General features: G+C 47.6%; 1 protein-coding gene across 1 annotated transcript; it reads left to right on the forward strand.

The window, feature by feature from the left end:
• The first annotated feature begins 2,476 nt into the window (after positions 1–2,476).
• Positions 2,477–21,074, forward strand: LOC122177661 (cystathionine beta-synthase-like). The gene is made up of 16 exons (XM_042867275.1): positions 2,477–2,520; positions 3,634–3,788; positions 7,510–7,616; positions 8,382–8,516; positions 9,444–9,523; positions 11,551–11,682; positions 12,661–12,730; positions 13,953–14,044; positions 14,186–14,311; positions 14,637–14,721; positions 16,177–16,282; positions 16,664–16,735; positions 17,185–17,319; positions 17,810–17,918; positions 18,555–18,639; positions 20,771–21,074. The coding sequence occupies exons 1-16, from the start codon at positions 2,509–2,511 to the stop codon at positions 20,866–20,868; spliced, it is 1,599 nt and encodes a 532-aa protein (XP_042723209.1). The 5' UTR covers positions 2,477–2,508; the 3' UTR covers positions 20,869–21,074.
• Positions 21,075–21,751: the final 677 nt, after the last annotated feature.

Consider the following 21,751-nt stretch of genomic DNA (forward strand, 5'->3'; position numbering starts at 1 on the left):
TTGATGTTGCGTCAGGCCTTAGAGAGATAGAGGGAAGGTCAAGCTTCAGGTTGTCTGCAATCTTGCATAGACACTACTGAGGTTCCTATGCTTCAGGCTTCAATTTCAGTTTCAGAACTACAGTAGTTCTAGATGTATCTTAACTTCAGTATACTAATCCAGACTCTGGGCACAGCTGTGCAGAGATTTCAGAATGATTCCAGGTTGACAGGATATCTGTTTCCACAGCACTGCACGAGGAATTAACCAGCTCTTGAGAAGAAAAGTGACGAATCCTCCATCAGTAAGGAATGTAGATGTTGATATAGTCAAGGGGCAGGTTTGGGTACTTTGTTCTCTGGTCAGCTAGAAAATACATCCCACTCTACTCTGGGTGTCTGAATAAATGGAAATCCCATTCCTTGTGTTTTCTTTCAGGATGTTAAGGGAGCTGAACATAATGAGCCAAATGACCTTAGTTTAAAAAGTGTAATGCTTTTCCCTCCACGTGATTCTGTACTTGGCATCTCAGCACACCATGTAGTCTCTGAGGGTCAGTTTTAGGGCAGGCTTAGCTGGTCTTAGCAGCGACCCTGGGGCTTGTGGCACTTCTTGTGGTAAGGAGCTGAAAGGCTACAGGTCCCAGGTTGCTGTCCAGTGGGGTAGAAGGGCAGCTGAGGAGGTCACCTGCCTTGGCCTAGGGCACCTACATCCGAATCAGTGATATTATGGGTGATATTGGCTCCTCACATGGTCAGGTGAAACATAAAGTCTCTGGGACCAACCACTTAAACTGGATGTGCAAACCTGGATTGTATGCCTGCATGGAGGGAGGCAGTAGCAGCAGGTCCTCTCTGGTGATCCCTACAGCTCAGTGTCAGCCCATGGCTGTGCTCAGCTGCCTCAAGGGCAAAGAGGCGCAAGTTGAAGCCAGGGCAGACTGGCAGCTGGCCAAAGAGTTGCACTCTTTGGAGCCTGGTCAAGGAGACTCCAGCTCCAGGAAAGGTCTGCATTGGGATGCTTAGGCATGTAAGACCGTGTGGACCAGCCTCTGCATAGGTCAGCTGGAGCTGGAGCTGGAGCTTGGCTCTCTATGGTGCAAGGTTCGTCAGTGTAAGCACCCCTGTGTAATGAAGCCCAGTGGCCTGAGGGGGGATTGGCTGGTGTGCCTCTAGGGAAGGATTTAAGGGTGACCTAGAGACAGTGCCTGAAGATGGCCATGAGCTCTTCTCACGAACACATCACCCAGGGCCAGAAGGCAGCATTTCTCTTCCAAGTGACCCCTCAAATCTCCTATCCTTGACTCACTGAGAGAAGGGCCCAGCACACCGGCCTGCTGGAATGGAGATGGGCCTACAGTACACCTGGTTAGCCACTGCCCAGCCTCCCATGGGCCAGCACCCACCAAGGTCAGGAGATCAGAGGAAAAGGACCCACAGAAGAAACCCTCACACTGCTTTGTAGCAGCTAAAAGTTTCAGCCTCTCTCTGCCCCGCCACAAAATGGTGAAGATGGGCATAAAAGAAAAAAAAAATGCTAGTAAAATCTTACTTCCAATGTTTTAGTTGGTAAACAGTGATAAGCAGTTTATCTGTGCTTTACCCACAAATGACTTTTGCTCCTTCTCAGTTAATGCATTAGGTAAATAAGGATTTGCTTGGGGAGACATTCTCAAGGCTGACACAAATCCTAGCTTGCAAGAAAACGTATTTTTTCCCCTTTAATCTCTCCCAAGAAGCAACAGGTTTGGTGGTGGTTGGGTGTAGCACAGAGAAGCAAAGTTTGCAAGGAGAGTTTTTAATCAGACCATCTGCATCATCCAGGTCATTTTGGTCTGATTGCTCCGCACACTCATGGTCTCTTGCTGTCTTTTGGGCTGCAGTATGTGCCACCTGGCTGCCTTAGGAAGAGGGGTGGCTGCTCAGTGACTGGCTGCAGGGTTCTAGGTTCTTCCAGAGGCTTTCTTTTCTTCTGAGAACAAAAAACGTCAAACATGCTCAGGGGAAGCTCTGTGTACCCAAGTTTTCTTCATGTGTCTACTTCCAGTTGCATTGCAGCTAGCTGGTTACTTGGCATATAGTGGCACTGTGTCTTCTGCCTGAACCACTAGGAAGTGACAGAGCTGCCTGGAGTCTTGGCTCACATTTGACCATGCCATGCAGACTCTCAGGTATCCCAAAGAGCTGATTTTTGAAGGCACAGGAGCACAACTCAGGTACAGAGCTGGGCCTTTGTTGCTGCCAGGCTCCACAGTTCATTTTTATCACCCAAGTCACCATGCCTGGTGCTCTTCTTGAAGCTGGGGTGGCAGGGCCGGGCAGCAACATGCATTTATTGACCTTCTCCTTCAGAGAAGTTCTAGCCTCTGGCTGAAATCTGTTACGTTTCTGTGTTTCAGGGACGCCCGCACAGAGTGAACCCCAGCCCCATACACCTGGCTGGTGGAGAAGCCACTGGAAAAGCACAGTGCTGAATTCAAACAGTCAAAGAAGTGACTGCAAGTGGGTGAAACCAGTGAGCAGAAGGAGGATGGCAGAAATGGTAATTAAGGCTGCCCTTGGGCTCGTATGTTGGGCCACAAGTTATTTAGATAATCGTGACTCATCCATAATAGTATTCTGGCTGCTTGCTTGACTGTTGTGAGTCAGCAGGGCTTTGTAGGCACTACAAAGCCTGGGTGCAAGTCTCCAAACACAACCCTACTGAGCTTCAAAGTCCCTTTATTTCCCTTTATTCAGCAAGGGCTGAATAAGGACCAATTCATTGTGTGCACAAGCCAGAGGACAAATTTCCAATTACCAAAACATTTATTTTCTCAGTATGGATGTTTTTCTTAGTCCCCCCAAAATGGCTGATGAACTGCATAGATGATCACTCCATGGATGGTCACACCATAAAGAGTCACATGAAAACTTCATGTAACTGTTTATCCTGTTTCTAGTACTGGTCAGAATACCAGAAATTATAGCAAACACTGAGAATAAAACTAAACTTGACCTTTTCTCTGTATTTAGAGTGTTCCTAGAGTACCATTAAGAACACTGTATTTAAGAACCACTAATGAATTTTATCTCTGGGAACTTATCTAACCCTTTTTTGGTTCCATGTTAACATGTCTGCTCCTATAGCTGTTTCTGATTATTTCATTTGCCTTATTCTTCAATGCTGTGAAATAGAACTGTGGAGTCATACAATCACTAAGGTCGGAAAAGATCACTAAGACCATACAGTCCAACCACCAGCCCAATCCCACCATGCCCACTGCCCACGTCCCTCAGTGCCACATCCACACGGCTCTTGAACACCTCCAGGGACGGTGACTGCACCACCTCCCTGGGCAGCCTGTGCCACTGCCTTACCACTCTTTCTGAGAATAGATTTTTTTTTCTTAACATCCAACCCAAAAATTGTTTCTCAGACTCCTTCTCCAGATCCACCAGAATATGTACATGTGACAAAAGAGCAATTTCCACAGTTTAACTCATCTGCAGAATTAAGTTTTTGGAAAGCCAGTAGGGATGCCCCAAGTGGGCTCCCATCCTGCTTCCATACCCAAATGTGAATGTAATTTCTCACCTTTGGCAGTTATTACATGGGTGCCTGCCTGCCATGCTTTTCTTCCCAGATGACTGTGTACTCTGTTCCACTATACAGGAGGCAACCAAAGCATGCCTGCTCATGAAAGGCAGCTGCTTGGGAAGTCAGGAAAGCAAAGGCGACAGCACATGGATTCTTCCCAACTTGCCCAGTAAGTGCACGTGGACAGCTGCAACGCCTGCCAACAAGTCTCCACACACCTGTATACCCTTGTAAGTAATTCTTTCACGCTTGTTATTTCAGAGTACAGGAAGGTCAATCTCTTCTGAAGAGGAAACCCTGTTGTTACACCAGAACGGTAGTGACCAGAAGTCTGTAGCTGGACAATATTTTACCTTGATCATGTGTTTTTTTTCCCCTGAAGGCAAAACCCACCGAGTACAAAATCATAGAATCATTAAGGTAGGAAAAGACCACTAAGACCACCAGCCCACCCCCACCATGCCCACTGACCACATCCCTCGGTGCCACATCTAGAATTTCTCAGTCCATTCAGTCCTGCAGAAAGATTTGGTGGCTCAAAACTCATCTCAATGTTTTTCAGCACACACTTGGAAGAATGTGCTAGTTTGAGGCATCACTTTAGAAGAGCTAAGGTGAACATATTGCAGAGGTAGATTTCAATCAGGGATTTGCGCGCTTCTGCAAAATGGACTGTGTGAGGTCTGGTGTTGAGCAGCAGAAGTGAAGGCACTCCCAACTGCTAAGCATGTGTAGATGGTGCTCCCAGTTGTAACATACTGCTGTCACACTCATCCCTTTTTACACTGCAGTCAGTGACTGCCATGCATTCATCAGTGGAGGGATACCATTCAGCTACCCTTGTTCATTCAGACAGTCTGAAGCAGCGTGTAAGACTGTTTGAATATTAGCAAAGTCTCTACCAATGACTAGAATGCTTCGTAAAAATTGATTACTATGGCTTGGGCTTTTAAAAAAGAAGGAAATGACACATACAGAGGTTGCCCACTCTTTGTAAGTGACCGAAGAGCTCAGTGCAAGGTGAGGTGACCACTCTGAGGCTGTTCTGTCCTCTGAGCAGCAGATTTCCTCCCAGGGTGAGGTAAGCCTGCCAAAGTGACTAGACGAGAAGTGCTTTAATGGCCCTGCAAACTAAACGCAGACAGGCTATTAAAGATAAGGCTGTCCTATAAATGTCAGGGAAACTGAAGACACATCTCTGCTGTGCCAGAGCGCTAATTCAAATCCAGCATGTGAGGAACCAGAGCCTGTGAGAGGTGTAGCACTGCTGGCCTGGAGCCCACCTGGGGCCCACATGGCATCACTGATTCAGGGCATGAAACACAGCCCCTGCATAGCACTGATGAAAATGCACACGAATCACACAGCACTGGGACAACCACAACATTTTACTTTGCAGAAGCATGTGGAATGAGCTGGTTGTTTTCCCTGCTCTGCGTGAACTATAGATGGCAGCGAATAGGAGAAATGCACTGAACTTTCTGAGATGAAACCTAGCTGAGTTTTGGGGCTGAAAGGGATAGTATCAGGGAAAGAAGGCAAAATGTTATTTTAGTTAAGGATATTAATTACATTTTCCCTGAAATACAGAGATAGACTAGTTCTGATAGTCTTTAATCCAGTTCTGATCTGCTATAACCTGGCCTGCTTTTCCTTTGGACCTCTTATTAAATAACATGTCATGAGTAAAAGTAGAAATGCTGGAGAAAAAAACATCCTTGTTCACTGCTATCCTGAGCCTATAACAACTGGTACAAGACAAGAACATCCCCACACCTATAACAACTGCTACAGGACAAGAACATCCCCACCACATACTTTAGGAGCACCAAAGACATTTCTACAGATCTTGACATCCACAGACCTGCTTCCTTTGGGCACATGCACAGGGCTCACATGGCTGACAAAGGAAGCTGACTGTGCTAGCATTATTTTTGTAGTAAAATACGGTAGTGATTAGAAAAGTAACTTGATGAGAACTGCTGAAAATTTGGTGCCTTGCTCCACAATAAGAAACAAGATCTCCTTTTGGGGGAGTGCACACTGTGGTTGCCTTGCTGGAGTGCATGTAGCATGGAAACATCTCATTTACCACAATCACTGGGTATGGTAGATAAATAACCTTGCTTTCTACTCTCAAACTGACTTCCTACAGTCTAGATGTGTAGTGTAGCTCTCAGGTCACTCTCATGGAAGGCTAAAGGCCACCTGAGGGAGCTGGAGTCTCCTCACACTGTGTCTCAGCTTCTCTGAAAGAGGTGAGCATTTCAGAGGCCTTATGGCAGATGGAAAACGGCGAAGCTGTGGGGAAAACTCATTTGTTGAGTTACTGCCTCGCATTTACCAGCACACAGTAGATGTTGTGATGTGCACAGTAACACTTTCCATGGAGTGAGAGTTAACAGCACGTGTGTAATACACCATAATTCCTAAACTTGACATGTAAGAAGTGGGGCTGCTTTTGGCAGTAAATGCCTCCAATAAAACATTACCCTGTACTCTTCCAAGAAGTGTATTTATCATGCTTGCAAAACTTGCAGGGAGGTGTGTGACTTTAAGTAAACCAGTGTGTCATCTTGTACCAGATGGACTTTCTGTCAGCAGACAGCCATCCTGCCTGCATGGCTGCAATAACACACAAGGATAACTTGGGTTCAAGGTTCAAAGGATGATAGGCGAGAACTGTGCTGAATGGTGAGGGGGTAGGGGTTTGTCACCCCATTTAGAGAGACATGTTGACTATCAACCAGGGGCAATACGTTTGTGGCCCCAATAAACACAGCCCTCATCAACCTTTTTCTTCCTTTTAAAAAGTTCAAGGACAGCATTTCCCTGTTTGCATAGCAAGATGCATTCAGCTATGTGTTGGACAAACAACTTTTCTACATCTTAGTTGCTATTACTGTGACGTGTTTCTTGGCTTCTGCTAAGAGGCTGACAGAGCCTAGCAAAACCACAAGGCTGAATTGCCCTGACCCAAGAGCTCAGTTTAATTATTTGTTAAAAAACTCCAGAGTTCTCTCCTTCATGGCAGAATTCACTCAACACACAGGAGTGTGAGGAAGCTCTGAGCTGCATAATAAGGCTGCTCTGAAAAAAAAGGTGCACTGCTAACTTGTCACAGGTGAAGCTGGGATATATCAATTTTGTTGTACTTTCTACAAGAGCATAGCTGTGTGAGAGCCCACTGATGCAGGGTTCTGTAGATCTGAGAAGGAAAAGCATCCTGACTGACATTACATTTCTTTACTCAGGGCACATGCTGGCAAACAAAGATGGTGACTCTTAGCCCTTGGTTGAAAATGTTGCCAGGTTCATGCATAAAATTCAGACAACTCATCACAAGTATCACTTCAAGGGCATAAAACTCCAAAGCAGGTGGTGGTCATTCACACCCTGAAATCTGGCAATCAATTGACACTGCTGAGAGAGCCCTCTCTTGTCAGTCCGAGACTGAGGTGCCTTGGAGCATCTGGACCTTTCTGATGGCTTGGAGCTATCCTTGCAAGTACAGGAGCAAGGCAAGAAAAAGGTTGTTCAGGGATGGCTGAAAATGTAAAAAGAAGAGGTTGAATTGAATAGGATGGAGAAAGAGGAAACGGTCTGGATTGTGCATGGCTTTCTGTGGGCTCTGTATAATCTTGAGGCTTGTTTGCTCTCCTAACTTCACATAGTTATAAATTGCTCCTTATAGAACAAGTAATTTCAGAAAATTACTACATTTAGACTACATTATTTTTTGTGAAAAGAAATAATTAACTCAAGGTAAGAGTGGTGAAAGACCACAACTAACTCTTCTTGCCATTACTTGATAGATTCATTTTCTCTTGGTGCTGGCTTGTCTCTTATAGATCTTGCTGGAACCTTATTCAGGTTTTATCTTGCTTGGTTCATATTGTGTAATGGTTGCTCTGATTTGACTTTTCTTTTTTTCCCCCTCCATTAATACAGATCAGAAGAAACAAAGATTTTACCCAACATCTTGAAGAAAATTGGCAGCACCCCCATGGTCCGAGTCAACAAGATTGGGAAGTCCTATGGGCTCAAGTGTGAGCTCTGTGAGTTTCCCCTTTCCACCAGGTTTTTCTGGGCCATGAGGTGTGAGGTTGAGGGGCAGTGGCAGAGGGGGCTTCAGAAGAGACTGTATGGAGAGCAAGAAGAGATGGAACGGCCACATGTGGCACATGTTGGGTACTCCTGGTTATTAGTTTATGGGGCAGTCATCGTCCTGCTGCACCACCCCTGCAGGCTGAGCTGGAGCTGCACATTTCTGGGTCTCTGCCTCCGGGAATTTCTGTTTCCCACTGGGGACCTTCTCAAAGTGCAGCTGGAAGCAGAACAGTGGGGCCTTCCTCCTTGTTTGGGAGGATTTGGTACAGACGGCACCAGGCAAGCTGCAGAGTGAGGCAGAATCCCATTTGCTGGGATGCTGTCTCCCTCCCATGGTACAGCAAGGGAATCATAGAATCATTAAGGTTGGAAAAGACTACTAAGGTCATCTAGTCCAGCCGTCATCCCATCACCACCACCATGCCCACTGACTGTGTCCTATATGTTTCTTGGATACAAGAAGGGGAACAGGACACTCAGCAGCTGTATGTTCCTGAGCTGTGTGTCGACACAGAGCCTCTTACCCAGCAAAAAAGACAAAGGCTTGCAGCCTGCAGCATTAAGGAAGCAGTTAAGGTCAGATGCAATTACCTTGTAATCTCTATGTTATTGAGGATGTCTGTGATAGCGGCGAGGACTTTGGGAGCTGGGGGCTGTGGTGCAGTGCTATGAGCCCACCCTGTCCCTGAGGGAGCTTCACCTTTGATTTCCAGTGGCAAAATGCGAGTACTTCAACGCAGGAGGCAGCGTGAAGGACCGCATCAGCCTGAGGATGGTGGAAGACGCAGAGAGAGCGGGGATTATAAAACCGGGAGACACGCTGATTGAGCCCACTTCGGGGAACACAGGTAGCATGGTTAGCTTGTGGCACCCGCTCGGTCCTCACCTCCGTTCCCCTCCCTCCCTCCCTCTCTCCTGGCAGACTCACTGCTGAAATTCCTGAGTGCCTCTGGATCTCTGTGCAGGCATGGAGGTGATGCAGATAGCCTGAGGAGCTGGAGAACCTGGGGCTTGAATATTCAGAGATTCCTGAAGAGGCTTTTCCTGATGGGCTGGAGACAAATCTTTTTTTTTTTCTCCTTGTCACCATCATGCCACTCAGGCACTAGATTATGGTGGGAGACAGCAGGGGAGTCTCCCCACACTGTCCATCCTGTACAAACCTTCTGTGAATGTTTCCACATCCATGCGCAGCTCCCACTGCTGCTTGTGGGGCAGCACCATGTCCCTGCAGCTGCTGCTGTGCCCTCCCATTGGGGACACACTGCTCCTGCTGCCCCATCTGGCTGGGGAGCAGCTGGCTCCATCCATCACAACAGTGACACTGGCATGCAGATCCCCTTGGCCTGCTGGCCATAGGGTGAGATATGCAGCTTCACACCCCTTCCCCCCCCCAGAGCATGACTGAGAGCGTTTGAGGGTGAGGTACTCCTGAAAAAAATCACCTCTCTCCTGTGCTATGGAACGAGAAAGGAAACTAGGCTAGGCTTTGTATCAGGAGGAAAGTATTCTCCAGCCTTACCAAGCACTTTATGCCACACCAGTGTTATCACAGATCATGTCCCATGTTAAAACATCCTCATGGTGCTCTGAGTGTGTCCTAGAGGGCTCACAGAAGAGATGCATGCTCTCACATGCAGCTTTGCAGTGAAAATGTCTGGGTAGTGTTCACAACCCAGTGGGAGAGAGGCATGCTGGAAGGAGAAGAGAATGTGTGCTGGTTGGCTTTGCCAAATGCTGTTGTTGAATGATCTGCTTTCCTCCTCACCACCTAGGAATCGGGCTGGCTCTGGTAGCTGCAGTGAAAGGCTACCGCTGCATCACTGTCTTGCCGGAGAAAATGAGCATGGAGAAGGTCAGACCTCTGTATGGTATTACCCACAGCCTGGGAACATCTCTCTCTCTCTGTCTTCATCTGCCTTTTCCCGTCAAAAGATAGACCGTTCTCTCCTTTAGAGGGCAATGAGCTTCTCTGCAGATATGGCATATATCTGTAGCAGTTCAGAAGATTTCCTCTTGACAAAAAAAGCATCCTGCAATGATCTAACTATGTAGTGTCAGTGACGCAGCTTGTGTCATGTGTTAGCTGAACATGGTGTTTGTAGAGATGTGGGGGCTGGAGGAAGCAGAGGAGAGGCATGTTGGGTGCTGGGGCTGCTGATATACCCTGCTGTATTTCTTTCCAGTGTCTGTCTAGTCACTTGCTTTCTCCATCTCGGTATGATTTCCTTTAACCTGGAGACACTGAATGTTCTTTGAACCAAGTTACTTACACAAGCGATGGTGCCCTGGGGATGGTGGAAATCTCCACCTTGGGCCCATGAACAGTTAGCTGAATCACAGAATCACAGAATGGCCAGGGTTGGAAGGGACCTCAAGGATCATGAATCTCCAACCCCCTGCCACAGGCAGGGCCACCAACATCCCCATTTAATACTAGACCAGGCTGCCCATCCAACCTGGCCTTGAACACCTCCAGGGATGGGGCATCCACAACCTCTCTGGGCAGCCTGTGCCAGCACCTCACCATTCTCATAGTAAACAACTTCCCCCCGACATCCAACCTAAATCTTTCCTCCCTCAACTTAAAACCATTTCTCCTTGTCCTGCTCTTATCTACCCTTTCAAAGAGTTGACTCCCCTCCTGTAGGAGTCAAGGAGTCAAGGAGGCCCCCTTTAGGTACTGAAAGGCTGCAGTGAGGTCACCCCACAGCCTTCTTTTCTCCAGGCTGAACAAGCTCAGCTCCCTCAGCCTGTCTTCGTAGGGGAGGTGCTCCAGACCCCTGATCACCTTTGTGGCTCTCCTCTGGACCCTCTCCAACAGCTGCCTGTCTTTTTTGTACTGGGGGCTCCAGACCTGGACACAGAACTCCAGATGGGGCCTCACAAGAGCAGAGTAAAGAGGGACAATCACCTCCCTGTTCCAGCTGGCCACCCCTCTTCTGATGGAGCCCAGGATACCATTTGCTTTCTGAGCTGCAAGAGCACACTGCTGGCTCATGTGAAGTTTTTCATCCATCAGGGCTCCCAGGTCCTTCTCTGCAGGGCTGCTCTCAAGGACCGCTCCTTCCAGTCTATATGGATGTCTGGGATTCCTTTGGCCCAAGTGCAAAACCTTGCACTTTGCTGTGTTGAACCTCATTAGGTTCACCTGGGCCCACCTATCAAGTCTGTCGAGGTCCCTCTGAATGGCATCCCTTCCTTCCACTGTGAATTCATGTTAATGAAGCCTGATCTGGACCCTGACTTTGCTCTAAACTCAGCTCTCTACTTCCCCAAAGTACCATTCATTTTAACATAAATCTCACTTAAGCTCAGTCTGGATCAGATGCCACATCCAGCTGCCATGAGCTTCACCTCCAGGAGCAGTGGCATGCGCCCACCCTCCTCCTTTGACCCCCTCTTCCTCTGACAGCTGCACCTCCCAATGGATTAATATCCCAGGATTGATGGTAGTTGCTCTTTCCCACAAGGGATCTTGGGGCAAAGACAGCTTTGAGCTCCTCTTTGCATGCAGGGTCTCAACCCACAACACATACAAAAGCTGCTTTCCAGGCACTATTCTCTACCCTGCTTCCTCTCCCATGTGCCACAGAATGGCACAGTGTTACCTACCTCCTCTGTGTCCCCAGACTGTTCCCAAGTAGGACAAGGCACAAAGCCAAGCTTGAACCCATGTGTCAGCTGCAGGCAGGAGGCTCTTGGTGCCAGAAGGATGTCAAAGATAGCATAACCAAGAACTGGACATTGTATCTCCAAATGTTAAATGTCTCCTGCATGCAAAGCTTCTCTGATATCTGACGCTGGCATGAATACTTGGGCTCAAATTACCAGCACTGCATGGGACTGGTTGCCTTACATCTCCTTTCTTCCCTCCAAAAGGTTGATATTTTGAAGGCACTGGGTGTTGAAATTGTGAGGACCCCATGCACCCGTTTTGATGCTCCAGAGTCTAACATTCGTGTCGCCTGGAAGCTGAAAAATGAAATCCCAAACTCTCACATTCTGGACCAGGTAAACACAGCTCTTTCACGAACTCGCTTCCCAAACACAGCTCATAGAGCAATGCTCCAAGTCGGCCTGCAGCTGGGGCCTTTGGTCAAACTGGCAAGGGAGGCAGATTTCACCACTGTGGAATTACCATTTTATGGCACATGAAACATAATCTGCTTTACAGAGCAGTGGCAGAAACAAAATCGGGGACACCTCCAAACCTGTAACACTTCTGCCAGCACTGGGAGGTGGGGGAGACTGGGTTTTCTTGCCCACTTGAAAGGCTCCTCATGTTGCTTCAGGTTTACCTTTGACCTGAAAATCACTTTTTACACCAACCTAGCAGCCTCATTCCTGCCTCAGAAATAAACATCATGCTGCAAAGGGCAAAGCCTGATGATTCACAGCAGAAGTTCCTAAAGCACTGACTCTTGTACAGGGGGGTACTTCTCCTTCTGGTTAGACCCCACTGCAGGAAAGAATCCTGAAGAAAGAATTGAATAGGATATTTGAGAGGGATGGGGTATTTTTTAATTATTTTCTGATCACTTCAGCAGTATTGTAGGGCTGTGTTTTCAGCTTTTTCTAGGCAACAGGAAAGGTTAATAACAGCCATCTGCAATGCTGAGGAACTGCTGCAGAGACATCAACAAAACCACAACAGCAAAGACATCAACAAAACCACAAAACCTGGCAGTGCAGAGTGGGGGACAGTCACGCTGTCCTCACACCACAGGGATCACACACCAGATAGTGAGTGTTCACAGGCTGCCAGTATTTAGGCTTCCAGTGTGGACAAGTTCTAAGTGTTCTTAGAAACCTGTCCAGAGGTAACAAACAGGAGGAACACCTGTGACCTGGCAGCCGTTGAGAGGCTGCCAGAGAGGGGAGAGGGGCAGCTGGATGTTTTGAGCAAGGCTCATCAGGAGCTATTGCTAGTTCGGTATTTGACCTATGCTTTACCCCATAACTCATGCTGTTCTCTGTTGAAATAAACAGTACCGAAATCCAAGCAACCCTCTGGCTCATTACGACACCACCGCTGAGGAGATCCTGGAGCAGTGTGAAGGTACCATTTGTACCATTATTTCTCCATGCTGAAGATGTGTGCAGGATTACAGCCCTCTGTGAGAGGCCTGTTTTACATAGTTTATTGAGTGAAAGGTATAGAAGTGGCCAAGAGGGCCTTTGTAAGGGAAGATATCCTTGATAACACTGACACGTAGAGTGTAGCAACTTCACATGACCCACTCCAGATCCACCTAAGCCTGCACGTCTTCCCTGTTATGGCCTCTGATTTCAAAAGCCTGAGGGAAAAGACATAACAGTGAACTAAACCTGGCTCTCCTGAAGCAGGAAGAGCCATCTCTTGGCTGATACAGCACCTAGGTGACCTGAGAGCACAGGGTGGCTCAGGAGTCCTCACTGGAGGAGACACATCCATCAGGGCATGGAGGGTTGCATCAGATCCTGAAATCTCATTTGCAAATCAAATCAGACTGCAACTTAACAAACTAATGACGTTTGATGTGACAGCCAGGGGAGGATGAAGAAGTATCTCAGCCCATGCCTGTACAGATAGAAGTGAAATTTATTGCCAGTACTGGGAGCAGTGCAAAAGGTGAACAAGATTCAGGGGTTTTGTCTGGAGGGCAGATATCGTAATAGCACTGTAGTCAGGTAGCAGCAGAAACGAGAATCTCAGCCTTCCTTCCATTACATTTAGATTTGCTCCTGCTGGCAGCCAGTAGTGAACTGCAAGTCCTTTTGCCCCAGTGTAGTTGCATCATAGGGCTCTGAAGGCCTGGCACAGATTCTGCTCCTACAAGTCCTGAATCACTATAATTTCTCCAAAATCAGTGACACTACATCTGACTGACACTGGTACCACCAAACTCCCTGGGTACTAACGCTATCTGACAAGCTGTCTCTCCTGCTGATGTGTGTGACCATTATTCACATGCACGCTGTGATCCAATGTAGTGCAGCCTGAGAGGGCTGGAGGTGCTGAGATCTTCCCTCCCCGTTAAACCAGTAGATGCCAACTGTGAAGAAACTATGACAATCAGTGGGAAATCTGGAGGTCATCCTCAGCCTCCTATGCTGAGGAGGGACCGGTTGTGGTCAAATCCAACTAGTTCCTCCAAGCTCCTCACCACGCCTGTTAGCATGAACCCTGCCTTACCACATGCAGAATTGTAGCAGCTGATGGACACGGGACTTGGACAAAAGAAAGACACTGCTGTGGCCAGGCTGAGTCCCTATGAGCCTCTCTCTTCTCTGACTTGCAGGCAAGGTCCACATGGTGGTGATTGGGTCCGGCACAGGGGGCACCGTCACTGGTGTTGCGAGGAAGTTGAAGGAGAAGTGCCCAGAGTGCAAAGTAAGCTGGGAGACAGTGGATAGTAATATTAATGAATATACTGGGAAGAAAAATGTCACTGATAAAGGTGTGGGTATTTTTTTCTTTGAGATGTTATTTTTGAACTCCTTTTATGGTTAAAAATATTTCCTTCCCTTGTAGATAATTGGTGTAGACCCTGAAGGCTCCATTGTCGCTCTGCCCAGTGAATTGAACAGGACGAACAACACAACCGTAGAGGTGGAGGGCATTGGGCATGACTTTATCCCCACTGTCCTGGACAGATCAGTAAGTGCCTGTGTGATGAGAGGCCTCTAAGTGATCTTTGTCTTTGCATCCAACCTACTTCCACCATTTTCTGTCCCTCATCCTGACTCTGGACCTATCAGACAGTCTTCCATTCTCCAAGGAAAGGGTTCTGGCTGGAAAGGCTAGAGGGGTGCTCACAAACAAGGACTCGGGGTGCTCTGATAAATGCATTTGTTTTCATCAAGTGTGGAAAGCGGCTCAAAGCTACCAGGTGCTGTAGAAATCAGCACCATGGCAGATGTCAGACAGCTGGGGCAGCCTGAAAAATCTCCTCCAGGAACTGACCATGTTGCTTTCTCTTCAGGTGGTTGATCAATGGTATAAATGCAATGACAGGGATTCGTTCCTCATGTCTCGCAGGCTGATTAGAGAGGAAGGATTGTTGTGTGGTAAGCATCAATGACAGCAGCTGCTTCTCTTAACAAACTTTTTCAACCTCATCTTTTAATTGCTTTGGGATCAAAGCAATTCCGAAGGTAGGTGCACTCTGCATTTTGTGTCTGCTAGGTTAATGAGGTTGAATGGCTATTATGTAGATCTCTGTAGATGTTAAAGGTATTGCAGAGAGTCATTGGTCTGGGATCTGGCTCATCTTCAACAATAATTATAGAAGCAGTAACTCTCCGCTTGCTGTAACGCTTTTGCACATGGATCTTCTGGCCTAATTTTGCCTGGTGTAGTGTTACATGGGCTGAAGAGAAGGATTACTGGGATTCAGGATAGGACAGGTGGACTAAAACTGTCCCTCTGCTACCAAATGTGTGAGGCTATAATCTTTGTCTTTGAACTACTGCCATACTAGAGGTTCCAGGTTTGGACTAGGAAAGTTTGAAAGTAAAGTGTAAGATGTTCTTATTGAGTATTTCTTCTCATGCCAACAAACTGGAAGTGATCCTTAGGGCTTCCCAAAGTGAATAGATGTCCTCAGGCAAACCCTGCCTGTACTCTATGGGCCCTTACATAGCATCAGCATTTTTCAGCCTTGCGTGTCCCTGAGTACATAGCTATAGCTTTGCACCCGGGACCAGACGATATAGAGGCTTGTAGTTACAGCTGGATGAGCGCTCGCATCCCAGGAGCCTTGAGAGAGATCAAGCTATTTGTTACGTTGATTTAACTTAGCAGAGACAAAGTCACTATGTTTCAATGGAAACCACTTGCTGAACTTGTCTATAAATTCTGAATAGCTTCATTGCTAGCTAGAATTGCATTACTTCAGAGACTTTCACCATTAGTTTGAAAAATGTGACCCAGTGCTAATTAACCTGCAGTAAACTACGTGCTGCCTTGAGCGTGGTGTGTAATGGGCACACAGATAGTGGAATGACTTTGACTTCCAGTACTCAAACTACCCACGGAGAAATTGCCTCTGTAAAGCAGTGACCTGCTTCTCCTACGTGCAGCAAACCACATGCACACACACACACACACTGTTCAGGTCTTTCCATCACGTCGGCCTGGTATTCCAAGCATGAGTGTAATGTTTATGTTTTGGCTTTTTTTTCTTCCCAATCTTTACCATGCATTTAAAGCAAATCTTTGATTGACAAACGCTTTCACCAGGAGGCCTTGATTTGGCATAGTGTTCTCCTCACCCAAAGAAAGGGTGTGATATGGGCAGCAGTGATATGAATGTCCCCATATTGAACCTTTCAGCCTTTGGCCAGAAGGAATCACAGGAGGTGATTTATAAGGTTCGTAGGGGAACTCTTCTTGCTGCCTCATAAGCCTTTTGCCACAAGACATCCTAGGAACATGTCCTATCAGTCCCTGCTCGGTCTCTTCCTACCCTATGAGGCTATTTCCCTCCCAGTGCTTGTCTCTCTCTTCTTGGTACCCATCAGGTGGCAGCTCAGGCAGTGCCATGTCAGTCGCCGTGCAGGCTGCCAAGGACCTGAAGGATGGTCAGCGCTGTGTCGTCATCCTGCCTGACTCTGTCAGGAACTACATGTGAGTTTCCCACTTCCCCTCAAACAACTCACAGGAAATAAAATGACATGAAGAAACAACACAATGCAGCGATAAACAGCACGGGCTGGCTGTTGGGCCACTTGGGTTTTATTTCCTCTTGTCGTTGCCTTACTGCACGGAGCAGGAATCAGTCAAGCTAAAGTTTTTGAACTTGCATGCCTCGAGTTAGGAACGCAAATAGCTGGCGCGCTTGGAGGAGTCACTGAGCACCTGCAGCTCCCAGTGACCTTAAAAGGGGCTAAAAGCAGCCAGCTGCAAAAATCATGGGAACCCTGAGGCAGTGCTGTGGTCTAATGCATGGAGCAGAGCACGACTGCTTGTGGAAGATTCACAGACCTGTTCTTTTTTGTTGATTTCTAGGTCCAAGTTCTTGAACGATAAATGGATGATAAAAAACGGATTCCTAAATGACGTCCAGGAGCACAAGCCTTGGTAAGACAACTTCCACCAGTATGAACTGTGCTAAGGGTAACAGCCTTCTGAGTCTGGGAATCATTATTTTCAAAGGAAAGCTTTATCATCTAGTGTTTTAAAAAAATGCAATTAACTCCAGATCCCTCTCGGAAGGCTGTAAAGTCAGCTCCTCTATTCTCAGTGATGAGATATCCCTTTTCTCCAATTAGTCTAGTAAGGAGACATTTCTGTTCTGAAGATGCTGTTCTACTCCTATGTGACAGTCATTGTCCGGTACACTGAGGAGAGTGATGGAGAGGAACCTGGTCAGCCTCTCCTTACAGGCTTAAAGCATGAGCTTTGCAGGCAGGCAGACAGAATATCTCTGCACAGTTGGCCTTATCTCTACTGGCCTTGCCACTCTGAGCACATCCCGCAGCCATGCAGCATTGAGTAATGTCTTGGTGCTGCCATTTGTCTTTCAACAGGTGGTGGAACATCAAGGTGCAGAAACTGAATCTCTCAGCCCCTCTCATTCTTCTCCCAGAAGTCAGCTGTCAAAAGGCAATTGAAATCCTTCGGGAGAAGGGATACGACCAGGCTCCTGTTGTTGCTGAATCAGGGTAACTATTTTTACTTGGTACAGAGATGGCCATTCCAACAGGAAAAACAGCCACCATGAAGCTAAAAAGAAAGTCCTATCTACTTATCCAATGATAGAGCACTTGTGCTGAATTCTGAGATGCACATTTTTAAAATGCCATCCGCCTCCTTGTGAAGAATAAGCATATGGGTCAAAATCTGGAGACATTCTATCCCATAAATTCTTCAGGCATTTCATGAGCTCAGTGTTTCCTAGAACAGAATAACTGGAAAGTTTAGAGCCTTTATTTTTGCTAACAATAAAAACAGACACAATTCATCAAGGCAACTCTCTGTGATAGGTCATTCTAGGAGGTTGTCACCATAGGACCCCTGCCTACTAAAGATCCAACTCAAGTGAGGAGAAAGCTGGTGCTTCTTGCTCACAGCAGCATGAAGTTAGACACTGACTTCACAAGATGTGTGCTTGACCTCAGGCCTGGCTTTCTGGAAAGCTCTGTTCCTTTGCAGACTTATTCTGGGGATGGTGACCCTCAGTAACACCTTGACCTCAGTGCTGGCTGGAAGCGCACAGTTCTCAGACCCCGTTACAAAAGTAATCTACGACCAGTTCTCTAAGGTACTGCTAAGGCTGTGGCTGCTGTCTTCTACTGTCTGGGGATGGGGAGGAGATGCTTCATTACCCTCAGGTGTGAGAGCAACTGGGAGAGAAGGGCAGAGAGGGGAATGTGGAGAGAAATGGGGAGGGTGACCATCATGGAGATGAGAACAGGGAAGACACCTGCAAAAATGTTGCCAGCCCTGTGGAGCTCAGATGCGGGAGCTTCTACATCAGGAGCAAAGCACTTGAAGGTCCTCACTCATTCTTACATTTGGCCAGTGCCCACTGAGAGCAAAGCCCAGACATTCACAGGTCTGGGCAGTGGGTATGGGCTCTGAAGGGACACTGGGCAGGTCCTGTGTGCGACCTGGAGGGATGCCTGGGTGGGGTGACCATCAGCAGTCCAGAGATAGAGTGAGGTATATGGTTGGTGCTGGAGGTAGCTCATGCTGGCTCACAGAGGCTTTCAGAGAGGGAGACAGCAGTGTATTTTAGTTGTGCCAAAGCCAACAGACACTCCCAAAAAAGGGTACTGGTGAGTAAGGAAGGTCCACTCTTCTCACTTGGCTACAATCACAGGTGGGAGGCAGGCTCCTCATCTCTGTTCTGTAAATGTGAAGTGAATTGTAAAATGTCTCTTTCTGTCCTGTTTAGATCAGCCTGGAGGACAGCCTTGGGAAGCTTTCCTGCATCCTAGAGAATGACCACTTCGCTATTGTCGTGCACGAGCAAATGCAGTGTAGGTATCTGTAAAAAGGGGAAGCACTGTCAGGGCTTTGCACAAATGTCTGAGAGGGGAGACGGAAATCCCCAAAGCAAACTTGAGAGAGATCAATGCAGCTGCTCCACATGTGCAGTATCTGCGGCTTTGCAGGAAGGAGTTGCATCTTGTTCTGCAAAGTGCTGAAATAGCCCAATTATTCACCCATTTCCTTTCCTGATGCTGCAGGGATGAGGGGAACAAAGGGAAACCTTACCCAGTGGAGCCTGGAACCAGGATGTGACTGTCTGTGTCCCACAGGTGCATATCACAGATCCTGCCCTTTGGATCTGTGTTGTTTCCACAGTGAAAAAATAACACTGAAGCTCCTCATCTCATAGTTTCCCATGGAAACCCATCTTTGGAAGTGGGAGCATGTTCACTTGGTCTCCTCCCATGACAAGCAAGGCAGACTGTAGGTAGCATCTGGGGTGTGGTGTGTTTGCTGTGCAGCTGTAGCCTCAGGCTTTTAGTACTCGTTTAGTCTCTTGGCCTTGGATTCAAATCACTGCTTTGCTGGTTGTGGGCAACAGAGGAAACAAGGGAACTGAGGGATAGCTGCAGAATTAGTAGCCTGAGGACAGGGGCAAAGGAGAGTCTGAATAGGTTCGAAAAGTCTTAGGTGGAATTCAGGTATGTAAGTGTAAGGGAAAAAAGTATGCAGTCTACATCCCACTGCTTAAAGACCTCTGTATGCACAGAGGCTGTGACATCTGCTCTGAACACCTCTGTTCCTACTTCCAGCCCAAGGGATGCAGCCAAGGGATGTTCTCCTGCCAATGTGCCCTGAGTGGCCTGAGCCAAAAAATCACTTTACAGGGCCCTCATGGTTGTGTGCTATCAGACACCTTTCCTGGAGGGCTGGGGAAAGTTAAGAAAGCTGAAAAGAGGTATGTTGGACTGTGAGCACCATACCTTCAGACATCCTGTTATAAGTCCTTCCTGGACTGAGGTTGGGTATAGGAATGCTCTGCCAGTGAAGCAAAACCATTTGATGAGTCCAATAAAGCATGCATAGCAGCAGCTATTCCCCTGACAGAAACAGGTATGGTGGTAGGTGCAGTTCTGCAAATCTGGCCTAACACATCTTTCTGGTACAATAAAACTTGCAGAGGTACGAATTTGACCTTGTCTTGAGGAGGTTCTTTGCTTAAAATATAGCAACACAAAATAAAAAAAAGACCCAAACAGTCAGAAGACCCATGTTTAGCATGACACTAGAGCTGAAGGCTGCAATTAAACTGACTTTATGGGATTACACACTGAGCATGCAAGGTGTTCCTGAGTGAGCAGCGTGCACTATTTGTGCTGTACTGACTGCCAGCAGCAGGCTGCTGTTGAAATGGGAGCCCCAAACCTGCTGTGTGCCAGCTGCCCAATCCATCTGCTTGCATCCCTGTGGCCTGCTGCAGATCCCCCTGCAGCTCCAAAGCCACCTGCAAGCCCAGCCAAGCAAAAGCCTCTTTTTCAAATCTGCCTTTGGTGCACAGTTTCAATTCTTTCACCAAAAAACACATTTGGGCTGACTTCCCTTTCTCAGCAGTGTTGCTGCTTTAATGCCCTCACAGTTAGCCCCTTGTATCTTATTGCCACATGTTCACAGTTTGTTCTTCTTCCTCGTGTTTGGACACTGGTGGCTAGTTTTATTTTCCTTTAGGAAAACATCAGATAGTTGAAGTAATTGCTGCAATGTTGTTTTATTAATGGTAGTGTAGGACATTATTAGAGCAGAATAGGAAGCGTCTCTAAAGAATCTCATTGCTGCTCTAAGGAGTCTCATTAGTTCAGCCTGAAAAGTTTTGCAGCGATAGAAGCAGAACCAGAATGGAGGCTGGCTACAAGCAATGGGGAAGTCAGGGGTCCTGCTCTGATAAGAGTGCACTATTTGCAGTTAAACCTCCCTGATGTAACTCTGTAACCTGAGTTGAGGCTGCCCTGGTCATTTCAGTTGAGGTATGGCAGAGATAGCTGCTGTCCCACTTATGGTTTTCTCTTAAAAAATGAACAGCAGCCTCAATCTGCACGGCTGTGGCTTTTAAAATTCTTCTTTCTTTTCTTCCTTTTTTCCTTAAATTCTCCTCCACTAACCTGGTGTTTTCTGTGCTTCCAGTCAGTGGAAATGGCAGTTCCTTCATGAAACAGATGGTGTTTGGAGTGGTCACCGCGATGGACCTCCTCACCTTTGTCAGCAGAAATGACAAGAAGTAAGGAAGGAGCCCAGCTGTGCTGAGCCCCGTGCCTCCAGCAGGGTCAGCTGCTCCTCCTGAGCATGAAACACGTGGCTGAGGATATTTTGTGGTCTAATCCAGCTGATGGTTTCTCAAAATGACTATGTGAAAATTGTAATGTAATAACTGCGTGTCTGCTAGATGCCAGCCAGAGCATCACTAAAAAGAAGTGAAACAAAGAAATTACATTTGATGGCCATATGTGGTTACATGAGGCTACCGAGGGCTGGACAGGTAACAAGGGGTTAGCTGGGATGAGGATTGCTGTTGTTATTGCCCAGATGTTTCCCAATGCAGGTTTTAGTGCCTTCAGGAGAAGGAGTGCCTTCAGGTCTCACTGAGATTGGAGCCCATCTCCAACAAGAGCAGCTCAGCTCCTCTAGGCTCCTCTTGAAGGCTGGGGACAAGCCATATCACACTGCACCCTCCTGACCCTCATCCCCTCTCTCAGATGCTGCAGCTCCCTGGGTACCCTGCTTCTCACCCCTGGCTCCTTTTGGGAGCCACAGAGGGAGAATCTGACTCCCTCACTGGGGCGAGCAGGAGGGACAGAGCCAGGAGGAGCAGGGTGTGGGTGGGATACGGACACCCTGCTAAACACAAAGAGGGGAGTTGGGCAGGCACAAGGAGGGTGGGTGGGAAGTGACATCCAAGGGCTGCGATGGGCAGAGGGGTGGGAAGTGAGGGACAAGGTGCTGGGCAAATGGGGAATGCGGGTTCCTGTGGGGCTGCAGGCCTGAGAGGGCTGGTGGCAGCAGTGCCAGCCGCACGTCCCCTGGGCTGGGACAGCCAGCCGCACCCATCTGAGAAGCAGAGACTCATTCTCACAACGTGATAACAGGGCCATGAGATGGGGCTATGTC

The sequence above is a fragment of the Lagopus leucura genome, unplaced genomic scaffold (assembly GCF_019238085.1).
Source record: "Lagopus leucura isolate 7727_CA_CO unplaced genomic scaffold, USGS_WTPT01 Super-Scaffold_100001, whole genome shotgun sequence".
NCBI lineage: Eukaryota > Metazoa > Chordata > Aves > Galliformes > Phasianidae > Lagopus > Lagopus leucura.